This window comes from Oenanthe melanoleuca, chromosome 4 (assembly GCF_029582105.1).
Source record: "Oenanthe melanoleuca isolate GR-GAL-2019-014 chromosome 4, OMel1.0, whole genome shotgun sequence".
NCBI classification, from domain to species: domain Eukaryota; kingdom Metazoa; phylum Chordata; class Aves; order Passeriformes; family Muscicapidae; genus Oenanthe; species Oenanthe melanoleuca.
In genome coordinates this window covers 26408867-26426562 of record NC_079337.1, presented here as the reverse complement: position 1 = coordinate 26426562, position 17696 = coordinate 26408867, and the positions used below count along the sequence as shown (strand labels likewise).

The following is a 17696-nucleotide window of genomic DNA, read 5'->3' as shown; positions in this document are numbered from 1 at the left end:
GAGGTTTTGGGTCCTATGATTGCATAAGGCATTTTATGTTTTGAGAGCAATTTTAATAGTTTAGTGGCTTAGACCATGTCATGATGAAGCAGGGTGAATCACAGAATCACTCTAGGTTGGAAAAGACCTCTGGGGCCATTGAATCTAACCTTTGACTAAACCCCCACCATGTTAGCTAGACCATGGCAAGAAGTGCCACATGCAGCATTCCCTTAAACACCCCCAGAGGTGATGACCACTTCCTGGGGCAGCCCATTTCAGTGTCTAACCATGCTTTCTGTGATTAATATCTAACCTAAACTTCCCCACGTGCAGCTTAAGGCTCTCCTGTCCTCACTAGTTGCCTGGAGGAAGAGACCGACCCCCATCTGGCACAACCTCCTTTCAGGCGCATGTAGAGTGCCAAGGTCACCCCGAGCCTTCTTTTCACCAGGCTAAACATCCAGCTCCCTCAGCTGCTACTCACTAGACCTGGGCTCGAAACCCTTCACCGGCTTCGCTGCCCTTCTTCCCGACTCGCCTCGTGAAGGCGATGCCGTGGGCACTGCCTCGAAGCTGGTCGGATCAGCGTTATCATCCCTGAAAGAGACAAAGAAGCTCAAGACAGCGGGGCCGGGCACGGACAAACCCTGCAGCCGCCAGCTCTACCCCTAGGCACGAACCTTCGCCTCGGGCGGGTACCCCTGTCTCCACGCGCGCTTCCCGCCCGGTGCCCCCGCCACTGCCGGGTGACCCCGCTGGGCCCGGCCCCTCCTGCCGGGGGCGGGCGGGGCGGCGCCGCCGCTGCGCGCTGTGTGCTGGAATGCGGGGGCGCCTCCGCCCGCCGCCGCCGCCAGCAGCGCCTCTCGCCCGCCCCGCCCCGCCCCGCAGCAGCCGCGCGGCCGGGCGGCCCCGCGCCGCCGGTGGGTGAGTGAGTGCGGCGGGGCCCGGCGGGGCCGGGGAGGGGGGGCCGGGAGCCGGGTGAGAGGCGCTGTCCAGGGCTGATCTGCGGCCGGCGGGCGGGGGCGGCCGGGCGGGCCGGCCGCGGGGCGATCAGCACCACGGCTAAGGAGCCGCGCCGACCGCGGGGGCGCTCGCCGGGCCGCGCCGCCGCCGGAAGGTGAAGCCGTCGCCGGCCGGGACGGGCCGGGAGCAGCCGCAGGCTCCGGGCCCAGGAGCAGGCCCGGGCGCCGCTCGCTCCCCTCCCGTGGACTGCCATCGGGTGGGCGCGGCCGCTGTGACTTTGCCGGTACCGAGGCGCTTCCTCCACCCCGCGCCCCCGCACCGGCGCCGCTGCCCTTCCCTGCCCACCGCGGGGGGAGGAGAGAGCCGGCCGTCCCCACCGGCCGGCTGCAGCGGGCGGGCCGGGGGCGGCGCGGGGAGGGCGCTTTGTGTGGGCAGGCAGAAAATGGCCGCATGCCTGTCAGGCAGGGAGGGAGGGAAGGAGGGAGGGTGATGGGGGCACGGCCCGGCCCGGCTTCCCCGGCGGATGTGCGCCGGGCCGCGGGGAGGTCGCCGCAGGGCCGGGCCGCCCCCCTTTGTTGGCGGCCTTGGGGCTGACGGGGCCCTTGGGGCCGGCGGCGGCCGGACAGGGGCACTCGGCGGAGCCTGGCCGCAGCACCCACCGGCGGGCCCTGCGCCTCACCCGGTGTCTGGCGTGGCGGGAGCCGTGGGGCCCGGACCGGGAACAGTCGCTGTCCTGAGCCCCGCCTGGGCCCTGGGTCCCACCGGGTCCCACCGCCCTCCACACTGAGGGAATTGCACTACACGTAGGGAAGAGACTCCCCTCCCCCACAGCTCCGGGTTCTGCTTCCACCTGCCCCAGCACCTCAGCGAAGAACTTTAGTTTTTTGATGTTCCCTGGAGAGCTACTTTGACAGTACACAGCAGAGGAGACTTCCACACTCGGGTGCTTACAGGTGTTCCTTTTCTCTTCCAACAGAATTACTGCCATGGCAACTCAAGTGCTGGGACAGTCTGGTGGGAACAGCCTCTTTCCTGGCACTTCTAATATTGGCATGGCGTTGTCCAATGACATGTATGACTTACAGGACCTTTCTAAAGCTGAGCTGGCAGCTCCTCAGCTTATTATGTTGGCAAATGTGGCCTTGACGGGAGAAGTTAGTGGCAACTGCTGTGATTATCTGGTTGGAGAAGAGAGACAAATGGCAGAATTGACAACAGTGGGGGACAGCAACTTCTCAGATAGTGATGGAGAGGGTATGGAAGATATCCAGGCTGCAGAGAGTGACCGTGACGCACCTGAGAATGTGGAATTAAGCTCCCTTGAGGTTCCTAGTGTGGATACTCAAGGTCCAGCTGCTTGTTCCCCTCCTAAGACTCCCAGTGTGGACAAAGATAGCTCATTGGAAGCACTGAGTACTCCAGAAAGCACAGAGGACAAGTGTAAGAGTTTGAAGAGCAAACCATTTCGTTGTAAGCCTTGCCAGTATGAGGCAGAGTCTGAAGAGGAGTTTGTGCATCATATCAGGGTTCACAGTGCTAAGAAATTCTTTGTGGAAGAAAATGCAGAAAAGCAAGCACAGGTGAAGGAGTCTGATTCCTGCACTGCAGAGGAGGTGGATTTCTCTAAGGGCCCAATCCGTTGTGATCGCTGTGGCTATAACACTAACAGATACGATCACTATCTGGCTCACTTGAAGCACCACAACAAAGCAGGGGAAAATGAGAGAGTCTACAAGTGTACCATATGCACTTACACTACTGTCAGTGAATATCACTGGAAAAAACATCTAAGAAATCATTTTCCCAGGAAAGTGTATACCTGCTCAGAGTGCTCCTATTTTTCAGACAGAAAGAACAATTATATTCAACATATTCGAACTCACACAGGTAAGCTTTTAATCTTTTTTTGACTGAAGTGCAGTAAGACTGCTGAGAAAGTGTGAAGTGAGCAGAGTCTTTTTGCAAAGTTTGTTCTATTCTGATAGAGCTTTGTGCTCTCTTCTCTTGGTGCTACCAGGTTATAGCCTTGTGGAATTTGGTTTGAGCTCCAGTGTACAGTCCTAGAGGACTGAGGAAATGTCAGGTGCCCAAGAGGAGATGAAGGGCATCCTGTTTAGTAATTTTAAGCCAATTTTTTGAAAAGGGCTTGACAAAGTGTGCCTGTGATAATTGTCACAACATCAAAAGCTGATGTAGTCTAAAACCAAAACAAGCAGGTTGACAAAAGATGCCTGAATCCCATAGGTGGTCTTGAAAATGGTACCTTTAGATTGATCTGAAACTTGACTGCACTGTAATTACAGAGAAGAAAGAATTGATATATACATGCAGAGGAGTCCCCCAGCGTCCAGGCAGTCAGAATAAGTGTTGAACAGTGAATTAATTCCTTTTAATGCTCAGAAGCTTCATTTTTTTCTACGGCCTGCATCACTGCAGCAACCAGAAGTAGACACATACTTCTGTTGCCCTACTTCGGAAGTAGGCACATACTTCTGAAGCCTTCGAGGGAGTCTGACCTGATTTCCTGACTTCTAACCTTGGTTTATAATTGGAAGGGATGGTGTGAGGCCCCTTTTTTCCCTGGTATATACCAAGTGGAATCAGAGGACTGCAGTGTTTGTGCCATCCTGTGAGATGGGACCACAGGTGACTTAGGAAATACCTTGCTTTTTATCAGAGAGCCTCATCACCCTCTCATGTAGGGAGTTCTGATGAACCAAAACTACTTTCTACAGAGGCTTATCATAACCATCTCACCTCTCTGGGCCATGGGATACAGTTACTTTGCCTCCTGATCCCTTTTGTAGAAGCGAAAGTTCAGATCTTCCTTGCTGCTTCTTAGAAGCTTTTATTTCCACCTGTCCGGGCTTTTCTGTGGAGGGGCTCACTTGCTAACCATCTTCTAGGGTGCTCACCTGACTTGGTTCCCCTTTATTGTGCTGGCTGAGGGGAACACTGGGGAATTTCTCCTTTAAGGTCATGTTTTGTTACAGCAGTGACATGAATGGCTTGGAGGTTTCAGTTCAGTTGTCTGCAGCTGTCTGGAAGGGTTGGGCACTCCAGAGGCCTCCAGGCCTTGAGCTTGAGCTGAAGTGTGCAGGAGTATGTGTTTGTCAGCTCGCTTTAGTGTCTGCATTGATGGGGCTGTGAGGGTCTGCTGGGAATTTTTATACTTTAAGACATACTGTTCTCCTAAGAATAGCCATGTGCTTTTATTCAGAGGATACCATCAGTTTCAAATCCAGTCCTGTCTAAATATTTTTTTTCTAAACAAGAAAATAAAGTTTATTGTGGGAGGTATTAGGAAAATGGTCTCATTTTCTTGGTGTGTTTTGTAGGAGATAACAGGAAAGAGACTAGATATAAATGGCAAAATAGTAGGAAAAAAACTAAATTAATCATATGGGGAACTCATGGCCAGTTTTGAGCCAGTGCTTTGGTTCCTGTTACATTTGTCTCAACTTTGAATTAATCTCTGCTTGTTTTTGTAGATGACGTTAGGTCCCCTTTTCTGATTTCTGAAAGCGTTTGTTGAGTTTTACAGGACCTAACCATGAAAGCATGTTTGCTGAGGATGTGCTCTGTTGTCACTGCATTTGACCAATTTACCGATTAACTGTATTAAACTTTTAGAAAAATCAAATATATCTAGATCCCCTTTTTCTCCTTTGAAGACAGTGATGCAGTCAGGGTTTCTCGTTCTTTTCATTACTGTAATTAAGCTGGAATGAGTGATTATGATTTCAGCATGTTTTAGTCTGCCCTTGTAGGTGTTTCTTTGCCACTTCGTAACGACATAGTTAAGTTCTTTCAGGCAGTTCTTTCTTGATAATAAACTTCCAAATATGTTAGTAGAATGATTTAGGAATGTGCCATGTTTCCAGTAACATTGATTTTGTGGAGGAGAGTGTTAAAGCTAGAGTAGAAGAATTAGCTGCTGGCAGGTATATTTTATACCAGGCTAAAAGTCTCTGCCAATACTAATGTGTAATAAATTGCCTTAAAGAACACAAACAAAACCAGAATGCACAAAAAATCCTCCCAATGACCCTCAGCCAAAAAAACCTGAAAAAACACCCACTGCTATTTTATAGTCAAAAGTATTTGCAGACTGTTTACATAACAGTATTGAATTTAGTAAAAACTGTTTGAATGATACTAAAATAGCTTTGGATTGTAGTTTTCATTTAAAACTAAAGAAACATATTTGTTGGGAAAAATGAATGGGATACATCCATCCATGCTTTTCTTCCTATTTTATGGGTTCAGAATATTGAAGAAGGAAGTTGGAATTGTTTATTTCTTTAGCTTCCTGATATACATTAAATAATTTTGGATAGATACTTTTCTTTCTCTTCTGTTTTTTGTACTTTATCAGACTTTTTTTTTGAGGGGAGGAAATGCCTCTTTGCAGTTAATTTGATTCTGTTATGTTAGAGCCATACAATTTTCTGAAACACTGACTGTACAGTGGAGTTTCACAGGATAGATGTTCTGCTTCTGGAGAAAGGCAGTCTCAGTTTTCTACCTGTATCCTGGGGCTAGTTGATTCAGCTCACTAAAATGGAGTAAAGGAGTAAAAATATTCCTTTCCTCTTCCCCAGGTTGCTTTTCTGCTGGTTAATGAACTTAGTTGCCTTTCTAATGACACATGCAAATACCAGAGCACATGGCCAAGAGCAGGAAGAAGGGGGCTTCATGCTAGTACCTTGCATGATTGGAAAAAATACCTATCCCTCTGCATGTTTGGGGACCACAGGAATGCAGGCAGAGGTTATTGCCTATTTGTTGTTTAGATTCCTGTTGAAAAACAGATGTCCCAGAATCTGCCCTTTACTGTACATACCTTGCAGCTTGTGATAGTGCTTGTGGAGCAGGCTGCTGACAAATGTGGTGGACCTTGGGCAGAGGGGTATTTCAAGGACCCTACAGATTGTCATAGGCTTGTCACCTGGGAAAGCTACATCTGGAAGAGCCTGTCTGCTGCCCAGGAGTGGCTTGCTGGAGGTATTCGGGACAATCTGTTCCTCTGCTGCTTGGGCAAAAAGGACTCTTTGTGTCAGTGATGGATCTACCTGTGCTCGTTTGTGCTCTTTAGACATTTTAGATTAAGTTTTGACTTGATTTACCTGCTGATTCTGGAGCCGTACTACGTGCAAGACACTGCAGCATTGTTCTCTTCTTTTTTCTCTATTTTGCTTTGAAAAAATTTCTAGAAAACTTCCTTGAAAATAATCGGAAGGGCTATATGACTGAGACATCTGCTTCAGTCAGTCACAATGTTCTGTGTCTAGTTTTGGACTGGTTTTGGTTTGGTTTGTGGTTGTTTCCTTTTATTTATTTATTATTATTTTTTAGATTTTGATTGTGAGAGGGTTCTTGTTTTCCACTGTGTTGGAAGTTTGATAGAAGCATTTTGGTTTCAAGCAGATGGGACTTCTAATGGCATTACAAAACAAGGCTTTATCAAGAGATTGCTGAGGAATACCTTTGGTGCAGGTAGCTCAGTCTGCAAGCTGCAGTTCAAGATCAGGTTTTGCTCAGGGTGAGAGCACAGAGAGAGTCCATGAATTGCCAACCCTCTACCGGTGGTGCCAGCCAAGTGAATGGACACTTGAGAGAGACAGCAGGAGCCATGAACTGCTAACCTGTTGAATAACAAAGCAGATGAAGATGAGGGAGGCCAGCAGGGTAGATGGACATGGAGAGGCTCAGCAGCAGGAGCAGAAGACTGGGGAAGAAGAGCGAGACTTGTGTGCAGGTAGATTGTGAGGGTATAAAAGTGCAGGGATTCCACTCTTGGGTCCTCTTTGGAGGCACCAACTCCAGGTGTTTCTGTGTTACTGTGCCATGAGTAAATGGCTTTATGGAACAAGATATCTGGGACTGCTACAGGAAATCTGGGATCAAGCCAGTAAGGAAACCTGGTCTGACTGTGTGTGAGTAGGGTGTGCAGGGAGTCAAGTGGGGCACCTGTTTGGTCACTGGAGCCACCTGCCATGAAAGGGCTTTGGTCTCAGCAGTCTGGCCGTGGGAGTGTAGCTGCCAGAGGCTCCTGAATGGTCAGACTGGGAACTTTCCTTAACAAGATGGCCTTAAACTTGTATGCCCATGTCAGTCTGCCTGTTCATTTGCATAGAGTTAAGTGCCTGCTTGAGCTTTTGCTAGATGGGGGCTTATTCTGTAAGTGTCTTCTGGAGAGGTTTTTGATGGCTTGTTTGCATATAATGAACCAGCTTGTAAAATTCCTATACAAATCCTTTGGGGAATAGTGTTTTACAGAACAGCCTGTACAATGCATTTAATTCTCAAGTGGCTATAACACATTTTAAATTAGTTGTTTTCATTATACTTATATCTAGTATGTTTTGTGGCTGTGCCCCATGTAAAGACCATGAAAGAAAGTCTGTTTCACATTCCTAATGTTGTAGGTAACTTTACAGTTATGAAATTTCAGGTAATGGGAAGAATATATGACTGAATATTCCAAGACCTTTGGCCACATATTTTTTAATTGTAAGGAGTCATTTAAAATCAAAACCATTTCTTTGTAACAAAAGGATTACCCCTCCCTTGTATATGACTTAATCTTACTGTGTGTATTTTGCCAATCTCCTACCTTGTTTTAATTGGAAAGGGAGGGGAATTGTGGTTGTTAGGGAGAATTTACCTTTAAACTGCTGATCTAATCAAGAATGATAGTCTAAATGTTTGATAGAAGGAAGAAATATGGAATTAATCTGCATTACAAAGGCCACTTCTACTGCTGTTTTGGCACAGGCCAGCAGTGGAACCTCACATCACACACTGGCAGACGCAGATCTTTGCTGCTGCAGATAGAGCTGTGCCTCTGAAAGGGAACACTGACCCTGTATGCAGGGCTTTTGCTGATGTCCAGGTCCATGTGATTTGAAGAGCACCTTGGTTGTATCCCTCATGTATCAAATTTAGCAAAATGCTGTAGTGTAATTCTGGCTGATTTGAATGATTTGAATAAATACTAGGACTGAGTAACTTCTTTTTCCCTTTTCAGCTTCACTCCTCTCTTCTCTTGTGGGTGTCTACCAAAGATTAGTAAGTGTTTGTAGTGAAGACAGTGTACTAGCAGTTTGGGATGAACACCCCTGGTGCTTAACTGGACCTGCCTAACATGTTAATTGTAGAACTGTTTGCCTTTGTTTGGAGCTTATCTTCACTTGAAAAAGATTTTCAAGTATCATTGTACTGATACAATTTTTAGCTACGATTACAAGCTGACTGTCCTCAGTGGAGATATAATTTATGACAGGTTAGTTTCCATTAGTTTTCCAGAACCAATAACTCTTCTGGCATGGGGTTTTGAGTATTTGAAATAAATGTTTATGCTACACTTAAGCTTTTGCTAGCAGCATAATTTCACTGGTCAGGGTATCATGTTTTTCCATGCTGCAGGCTGTTTTCACTCTGCCGGTAAAACTTCGGAAGCAAAGACCTGCTCTATTTGCAGTTGAGTTGGGGTAAATGCAAGTCCATGTGGAATGGATAGTCGTATCCCATTTCAATCCAAAGTAAATATGGAGGTTTCAGGTAAGGTGTTAAGCAAAGGAAGAACATACCTAGTTTCTTGCAGGATGTTTTGTGCATCTTCAGAGTGTTGGGACAAAATACCGTAGGGAAGTCAGGTCTGGTGGCTTAGGGCTTCCTAAAGTTGTCTGTCCTCATCATCTTTTGGCTGAGTTACTGTTGACCCCAGCTGGACATTAGGATGTGTCTCTGTCATATCCTGCCCTTTTACTACCCTCATTCATGAGGCAGGACACGTTGCAGTGGTTCAGCTCGGGCATACACTTCTCACAGTCCCTTTGCTGAGAGATAACATGCCCTCAAATACAGTGTGAGCATCTGTGACAGCCTCCCCTTTGTAGCTTAGTAACCAAGTTTGGGAATCTGCTGTGTTTCAATAACTACTTTGCTGTTTGATTTTGCAGGGGAGCGACCCTATCAATGTGCGATGTGTCCTTATTCCAGCTCTCAGAAGACTCATTTAACCAGGCACATGCGCACCCACTCAGGTTGGTATGGAGTGGCAGCAGCGTGACTGAGGAAAAGGGGGTGGGTCACAGTATCACAGCATGGCTGCAGTTGGAAGGGACCTTGGGAGGTCATCTGGGCCAGACCCTGGCTCCGGAAGCTCCACCTAAAGCAGTCTACCCTGTTCTGTGTGAGATGCCATCTTAGCCAGTACGGCCTGAGCTTCAGCTCCTTTTTTAATGGGCGAGGTTGTCTTGCTAAGGAATGCTAAGTCGTGAATAAAACTGATAATGGGAATATTCATTTTTTCTTTTACTTTTCAAGATCTATTCTGGTATTCATATGGCTGCTCTAGTAGTCCTAGTAATCTTGTAAAAAATACAACATTGTGACAATATAGGAACAAGTTATTGTACACTGCTGTCATATCTGAATTCAAATCAGTGAAGCTGGGAACATTTTGAGTAGCTAAGAATCTCCTCTGTGATGTTTGAGTTTGAGTCTCATCCAGGAGTTCTGAGGGAACCCTTAGCTTTTGTTTAGAATGACACAGTGATGTAAATTAGTTCTGCTTATGGCAAGGAAACACAGGAGAAAAAGCGAACTCAGAGGATGTTCACAAGTGACTCAGTCTTGTGGCACTAAAAGCCAAATTAGCAATTTTCACTAGCCTTTATTTCCCATTACAGGCCAGGAGCTGTGGTGTTACAAACATTTGCTCTTTTGGTCTTGTGAATCTTTTTGAATGAATTAACAGCATTTTTGGGAGTTGTAACACCACAGACACAAGCATAGTTGCTTTTTATGATTCTCGTAAGAGAGTTCAGGTAGAGGCTCTACTTTAGATTCTTTTTGTAAAATCTGAATTGACCAGGTGAGTTCCTAATGCTGGCAAACAGGAGTTGAAGTCTCCTGAACAGTAATTGTCTCAATTTCAATTGATGAGGCTTTAAATTGAAACCAGGAGACAGGCAATTTCAGCTATAGTAGAGAGGGGCTTGGGCCCATTAAAAATAGCTAGCTTTAAAATTACCTGTCAGTATTTTGGTGTGAGAATTTTGTGAATGCAGTATTCTGCTTTCAGAAAACAAAAATAATATTTAGTAGAACCACTGGTATGCAAACGAACCACCAAATTTACAAATGGTTTGGTCAATACTGGACCTGGAAACCATTTCACGAATATATTGCTCTGTCCTTGTTCTGTGCAAGGAAGTATTAACTCTGAACGAGATAAGGAGTGGGATCTGTCTATGGCTCCTGCCTCAAAGGTCTCTGAGGGAAGGCATGACTTTCACTATGGGGATCTTGTATTAATAGCTCTCCTAAATTCTGTTGTATGTTTTGTTGGATTGCCCAGGCAGCTGCAGCTTTTCTGTGGCAATTTCTGGACTCCTGCAGTTGACAGGCTGGCTGTTTGAGGCCCATGGGTGCTGTAGCTTTCATCCTATGTCAGACAACAACTGACGGTGGTTTAGAGCCTAATTCACAGCTGGTTTTTTAGCCATCTCAGTACATATCATTTTCAGTTGTGCAGTAAAACCCCAGGATATAGTGGAGGTGATGGACACAAACTCTTCACATGCTATCTTTGAGTTACCTGGTTGCAGCTGCCTCTGAGCACTCTGTGCACTTAAAACAGCTTGTTCATGTGTATGTAAGAGAGGCTTTTCTTGTCCTCCTGCAGTGCACCACAGAGCTGTTCTTTGAAGTGTAGGTGATAAAGGCTTGTACTTGGAGGAAGAATGAGCAATAAACACATCAGACTTAAACATGTAGAAAGTGTCACCAGGCAGAGAGAGGAAAAAAGAAGGAAGTAAGGTGGAAAGGGAGGCAATCAAAGTAGCTCTTCTTTAAATAATAAATAGATGCTGTAGACAGACATGAGATGATCTGGACTCTTAAACAATTGTCCCCTACTTCCTGCCAGCCTTTTCTAGAGTTTGCAAGGGTGTTTCAGATCATGTGGTTAATGGACAGACAGGCACCACATCTTCAGTCCGGGCTGGCTGCTCTCCTGAGTCATGCTACAGAGCATGTTTGAGTATGGGCTGTGGCTTGCTGGGGTGTGAGAAGCACTATTGTATCATGAGCAGAAGGGACTGGAGTGGATTTTCAACATACTTAAGAAGTAGCATGCATTAGTTCTGGAGATCAGTTTTGAGATGCTGATTCAGAGCTCAGGAGAATCCCAAAATCCTCACCTAAATTAGCACATGTGCAGGTGCTCCTTGAGTTGTTGCATTAGACGTGTTTTTCCTGTTTGCTTTGATGTATAAGGGGGAAAGCTATTTCTGCTGCAGTGGCATGCACTAAGAAGAATATTTCTGGAACACTTCTACAGGAGTGATTACACTAATGCGAATGCAGATTTTAATAGTAACATGATGGCTGTGGACTGCACTTGGTTGGTTTGCCAGGAGTAGCCTGCAGCCAGAGCATTATTTGTTTGAGGCACCAAAATAGTGAACTGAGTTTTTTCAGAAGTAAAGATCATCTGGGCACCCCTTTTATGTTCTTAGGTTTTTGCTAGCTTCTTTTCCCCCATTTCCTTTTCAATGCAAACATGAAATACACTAAATCTGTGTAAAGTTGGACTTTTTTGAAACGTTTGTGTGAAACTGCTATTCATCAAATGTTAAATTTCCATTTTTCTACAATGCATTCAATGGACCAGTTGGGTATGGATTCCATTTGCTAATATTTCTGTAGAGAGATCTCTGCCGGTATGTATACCTAGCCAGAGCCTGTGACGTTGTTACTGCTTGTTTGGTTTTGGATCCCCTTCCTCCCAGCCCTCACTCCTTCTCTCTTTTTTTTTTTTTTGTATTTTGTTCTTAGTGTCTTGTGAATGTGTTTGTGACTTGTGGATTTCTTATGTTGACTTTGCTTCATTTTAAAGGTGCATGGATAATTTTTTTTTTCCTTTTCAAGTTTCATATTTCTGTATCTGTATTAGTGGGAGCTGATTGCCCTGCAACCATGCTTGATAATCACCATCATTCCCTTCCATCCTTTCTTTCTTAGGTGAGAAGCCATTCAAATGTGACCAGTGCAGCTACGTGGCCTCAAACCAGCATGAAGTGACTCGTCATGCGAGGCAAGTGCACAACGGGCCAAAGCCTCTGATCTGCCCGCACTGTAACTACAAAACCGCTGACCGCAGCAATTTCAAAAAGCATGTTGAGCTCCACATCAACCCGCGCCAGTTTCTCTGCCCTGTTTGTGATTATGCAGCGTCTAAAAAATGTAACCTGCAGTATCACATCAAGTCCAGGCATCCCGATTGTTCTGACATCACCATGGATGTCTCAAAGGTGAAGCTACGGACTAAAAAGAGTGAAGCTGACTTTTCTGAGAGCGGTAATGACAAAGTGGGGAAAGAACCAACAAAAGGAGATTCAGCTGCAAAGAAAACAGAGAAAATTGTGAAGGTGGAGAAAAAAGATAATTCAGCAAAGGAAAAGAAGTCAGCAAGCAGTGTTTCTGCAGGCCAGGTGACAACCAGGAGTCGGAAATCGGCTTCAGAAAACAAGAAGGTGGATATTAAAACTGAGAAAAGTACTGAGAAAACATGTAAAACAAAGAAGGTCAAAAGAAAAGCAGAGACTGAGGCAACTTCCTCAAAACAAGAGCCTGCAAATGATACCTCAGTAGTAACAAAAAAGAAAAAGAAAGTGGAAGCTAAACCTAGAGACTACCAGGAAGCTCAAAAAAGTGATGTTGCACCAGAGGAAGAGCCTAAAAAGCAAAATTTTTGCCTCAAGAAAAACAGAAAAAAGAAAGCTCTGAAAATTAAGCACAGTAAAAAGAGCAGTAAACTTGATCAGGAGAAGCTTGAGGAAGAGGAGATGCCAGTTGAGTATCCTGTTACAGAAGAAGATGGACATGTGAAGCTGGACACTGAGGGCAGTGACCAAAAGGGGCAAGGTCCCACTGACACAGTGGCATTAAGCAACAATGGTGGTCATGCTCTAAGCGGGGAGAGCGCTGATCTCAAAGGAAACTGCATCCAGGGTCCAGGGCAGCTTTGTCTGCCAGCTCAGGATGCAAACACAGAAGGTGAGGTAGAGGACCAAGAAATGCCTGCGGCAGCGGGAGAGAGTGAAGATACTGGTGGTGCAAAAGAGGAGAAGAGACAGGTGGACAAAGGGGAAGACACTTGCTCTCAGGAATCTTCCCATGCAGTGTCTTCTGAAAAAAGCTTGGATGTACTCATGGATGTGGTACCAAATCTGGCACCTGAGAATGAGCCAGATGAAACTGTGGCAGAAACTGAGACTAAGTCAAACCTGATGGACTTGACCAAGACATGCCTGCCAGCAACAGAGTCAGCAGCAGATGCTGTGCCAGTGCCTGTGCCCGCAGAAGGGTGTACACAAAGCCCTAAAGTGGCTCTGTCCTTATCTCGGGATAACTCAGCCATGAATGAATCTCAGGAAATGGATGAGGATGAGGGCATCCACAGCCATGAAGGCAGTGACATCAGTGACAACATATCAGAAGGAAGCGACGACTCGGGCTTAAATGGTGCTCGCTCTGTACAAGAGGAAACAAGTCCAAAGATGTCACAAGAAGCTCCGGACACCACGGTGGCCCTGGAGAACTATGTGTGCATTTTTTGTGACCGCTCATTTAAAAAGGAAAGTGAATACAGCAAGCACCTCAACAGGCACTTAGTTAATGTGTATTATCTTGAGAAGGCAGCAAAAGGGCAGGAGTAGAAATAGCTGTGGTTTGGGGAATCTTCTTTTGTAAGATCCTACACAGCTTATGTAAAAATATTGTAGACTTGTTTTTTTAAGCACGGTTTGCTTTAGTGTCTGCATTGATTTCTTTTTTGGTTTAGGTTTTTTTTAAGTTGAAAATATTTTTGACAACTTTATGTGTCATGGTGAACTTATTAACTATTGGATCTCTTAATTAGAGAAAGCAGGTAGGGTGTATGAGGTTGTGTTCTATCAAGTCACTGTAAGCTTCTAGTCTATTAGCTTATGCAGCTCTTTTATAAAATAAGTTTTCAGAACAAGACTGGAGATAACAATATACAAGTTGGATGTTTATAGAGCCACTGGCATAAGTGGCTTTTTTTTCTAGCAGCCAACTCTTTCTCTCCCTTTTTCCCCTTTCCCATTTTTTTTTACTTCTTTTCAATGTGTCTTGATGTTCAAAGTGTTAAACTACTTGATGGTTTTTCTACCAGGAAGATAGATTCTATTACATAAAGAGCACTTTGTAAAAGAAATCAAAGTTGGCTAGTGATGAACATAACTGTTTAAAGCTCATTACAATTATGAACATATATTTCAGATCCCCTAAGCATGAATGATGAGCCAAAATTTGAGAGTCCTTCCAACTTTTGATTGGAGAACCTCTGTCTTGATTAATATCTTAATCACTGATTTTAATTGGCTTTGTTGTTGGGGAGCAAGTTTGTTATTTTTAATTTCTGCTTTTTGTTTTTTGATTGTGCTTTAAGGGCTTAAAATGTTGCACTTGTTTTTGATTTTTACCTATGCAGTTTAATCTTCTAGGAATAGTGCTTGTGCAGTATGTGTACACTTTATATATGCATGTTTGGTTTTGTATGGGTAAGTTTTTTTTATTTGGAAACATTCAGACTTGTTGCTTACTGTGGGACAGTTTTCTGTGGCAGTTTTCTGTGGTGCTCCTTACTGCAGATTTTTCTTCGTTTTCCTGGGGTGTGATTGGCTATCTGTTTTTAAGTTGGTTTAGAATTGTACAGTCCTTGAGCAAAACAATACCAATGCAGTTCCAAAACACTTTTACAGGATTTATTCTGTCATGGAAATGTGACTTCTGATACTTTGAATACACATTCAGAGTAATAAATTCTGATTTGTAATTTGGGATCACCAGACAGGAAAATAATCACTCTCAGTGGAAACAGTCTGCAGATTCTGCAAGTCTGGAATTTTTTTCCCCCCTTCCATTTTCATTTTTGTGGTGGACAGCAGTCAAACTTCATGAGCTTTAAAAAAATCAAATAGTAGCAGTGATATAATCTAACATCTTATATACACAAAAAACCCAACAAACAAATAAAGATAAATCAACTGGTAAGCAACAAACCTGGCATTAAAAAACTGTAGGAATTTCTCCTCCATATTAATTCAAAACCATCCTACTTTCATGCAGAGAGAAACATGTAAGTTACCAGATTGTCATCACAGGTCTACATGTCATACCAGGAGTTTTTAATTCTAAACAGATTTGATTTCTAGCACACAAATACAAGAGAGATAGCATACCTAGCTGCTTGCTAACCAACCAGTGGCAAAATGTAAACAAAACCCAAAGCTGCAGGGAAGAAGCAAAACCCTCCAGGACCCATGTATACACTGTTCTGACTGTCATTAGCTGCCTTTCCAGTGGGAGCAGTTAGGGACAACTCCAAAGAAGCAAATTTGGAGGCAGGTGTTACTTGGGGAGTAGAGTTGAAGAGCTCAGACAGCATTTGTCAGAGCACTTTATTGCAAGTAACTCTCTCTGTGTAAGCTCTGGGATAAACCCCATTCTTCACTATGTTGTCCCCACAGCATCTTCCCCTCCAAACAAACCCACTGCTGTAAATTAATTGAGAGCAACAATGCTACATTGCTTCTGCTTTTGGGAGAGGTAACAGGAGGCCAAAGATTTGAGAGGGAAGGCATCCCTCATGGCAGAATTAAGTCGTATAATGTATAGTAAGTTTTTGTTTGCATAGATAGTGTTCAATCCTTACCTTGGCTGCGACAATCATTGTCAACTCAAAATCAAGTTGCAACTATATTTATGTTAAACATTAAAAAAACAAACCTAGTTGAATTGTTTTCCTAAACTACCAGTTGTAATAGTTTTAGATGTATTTTTTTTTCCTTCATAATAGTATTTCATTATATATAATTGTTGCCACCATTTGTGAGTGATGTGAGCAGATGCTGGGAATTCAGTACTGTGGAGAGGTTTAAAGCTCCTTTCTTATCATTGTGAAGAATCTTTGCCAATTTGCGAGAGACTTCAAGGACTTTAGCTAGGTTCAAGTAAACTCATGGACTGGCCTGATAATTTTTCCTGTTATTTTTTAAATGAAAATTATGCTGTTGACTGACTTTAAAGCTCTCTCTGTGAGACAAAAGCAAAGGTGTTTCTCTGAAATACTGTGCTACACATTTCTGTGAAGTGGTCAAGATTTCAAAGCTTGATCTGACAAGAACTCTTTGAACAACAACAGTTGGCTCCTCTTCGGCGGAGTTTTCTACCACAAGACGAGAAACTGAAAATAAATTATTAACATATTAAGAAGAAGAAAAGTTGATTTTTTCTATCCGAGACCCATCAATAACATCCTGAACTAGCTAATCTTGGTGCAGAACTGTGCTGGAATTCTTTGCAAGGTTTGGGATTATGTTATGATAAAAAGTCAAGGATGTAATGCATTATATTTATCTCAAATGTTAGGCACTGCTAATACAAGTATTTGAGGGGGAGTGTGGGTCACATAGCCCACCATAAATGGTGGTCTTACATTGCTGTGTCTCCCTATAAACAATGCCTATTTTTTTTTCTTTTTGTCTTTTTCAATATTGTTAAATTATTTTGTGTTGTTTTTGCCAATGCTAGCATGTTTGTGATTTTTTGGCAATAATAACTGTATTTGTGTTCAACCTCCAGTATGTGGTTGGAAGGATTAGCATGCTGGCATACCCCTACACTGCCAGCCCTTGGTTGAGTCATATGTTTTGGGCTTTTTCTGTATGAATCTATTCACTCAAACTAACTGCCCTGAAAAAATGGTCAAGAAATGGATAGCTAGGCACTTAAAATCCATGTTATTGCAATTGTTGTTTCTGGATTTTGATGATCTAGGCTGGAACTGTAGTCATTTAAAGAAGAATGTTTAACAGCTGAGAGGCCAGTTAAGATACAGTAATGTCATTGATTTCAACAGATTTAATGTAGCTGAAAGTTATTAAATAAAATTCAAGAGTTTTCTTGAATGTCAGTTGTGTAGATATGTGGCATGCATATGATATTAACAGAATCCAAATAGCTAAAGAAATTGGTTTATGTGTACATATATTTTCCCCCTTCTAAAATTACACTAGCTAACAAAATTTTGTAAGCTGGCATGGAAACATGTTTATGATGTTTAGTTGCACCATGTTTGATGCTTTTACAGTGCAATACTTGTATTCTCTGAATTAAACCAAAGGTAATTTTTTTTTCATGCTCTCTACTGTAGTGCATGACAGTCTTTTCTGCGTTTGTAATAGATGTAAAACGAGCCAGATCATACTTCTTGTTTTTACCTGAATCATGTATAAGAAGTCTTTTGTTCAAAATGTAGTATAAAGTTAAACTAAATTGCATTATATTAACCTTTTCAAGTGTATTTTCCTAAGCATAGTTATGATTAAATAAACTTTATTAAGGAACCTGGTGCTTCTATCTTCCACTTATTAATGGCTGTGGAAGCCATTTGTAATTAGAGGCAGGAGCAGTCCAGTATCATTGACAGAGCTCTTAAAGAACTGAAGCCAGGCAAGGAGGCCTGAGGGAGTCAATACGGTGATGCCAGACTTGACTGCAGCCAAGGACAGTGGTTCCAGAAATTGGTTCTTTTTCCTTTTCAGCATATTGTTTTCATTTCCCTGCCTGCTTTAGTAAGGGCAGGGCGCAAGATTGGGACTGCATGCACACAGACAAGGTTCAAATGCAGTGCTGAAGCTGTTTTTCAT

At 43.7% G+C, this 17696-nt stretch overlaps 1 protein-coding gene across 4 annotated transcripts; it reads left to right on the top strand.

Annotated features, from left to right (window-relative positions):
• Positions 1-788: 788 nt before the first annotated feature.
• On the top strand, positions 789-17393 carry REST (RE1 silencing transcription factor). Of its 4 annotated transcripts, none has more exons than XM_056490119.1 (4): positions 789-906; positions 1922-2832; positions 8913-8996; positions 11983-17393. In XM_056490119.1, the coding sequence occupies exons 1-4, from the start codon at positions 803-805 to the stop codon at positions 13677-13679; spliced, it is 2796 nt and encodes a 931-aa protein (XP_056346094.1). In that variant the 5' UTR covers positions 789-802; the 3' UTR covers positions 13680-17393. The 4 variants fall into 4 exon arrangements, with proteins under 4 accessions (XP_056346094.1, XP_056346096.1, XP_056346095.1 ...); XM_056490121.1 differs by having other exon boundaries at positions 806-902; XM_056490120.1 differs by lacking the exon at positions 789-906 and adding an exon at positions 1110-1201.
• Positions 17394-17696: the final 303 nt, after the last annotated feature.

Coding starts and splice junctions, on each gene's coding strand:
- REST (XM_056490119.1), top strand. CDS start 803: ATGCGGGGGCGCCTCCGCCCGCCGCCGCCGCCAGCAGCGCCTCTCGCC. Junction 907..1,921: donor CGGCCCCGCGCCGCCGGTGG/GTGAGTGAGTGC, acceptor CTCTTCCAACAG/AATTACTGCCATGGCAACTC. Junction 2,833..8,912: donor ACATATTCGAACTCACACAG/GTAAGCTTTTAA, acceptor TTGATTTTGCAG/GGGAGCGACCCTATCAATGT.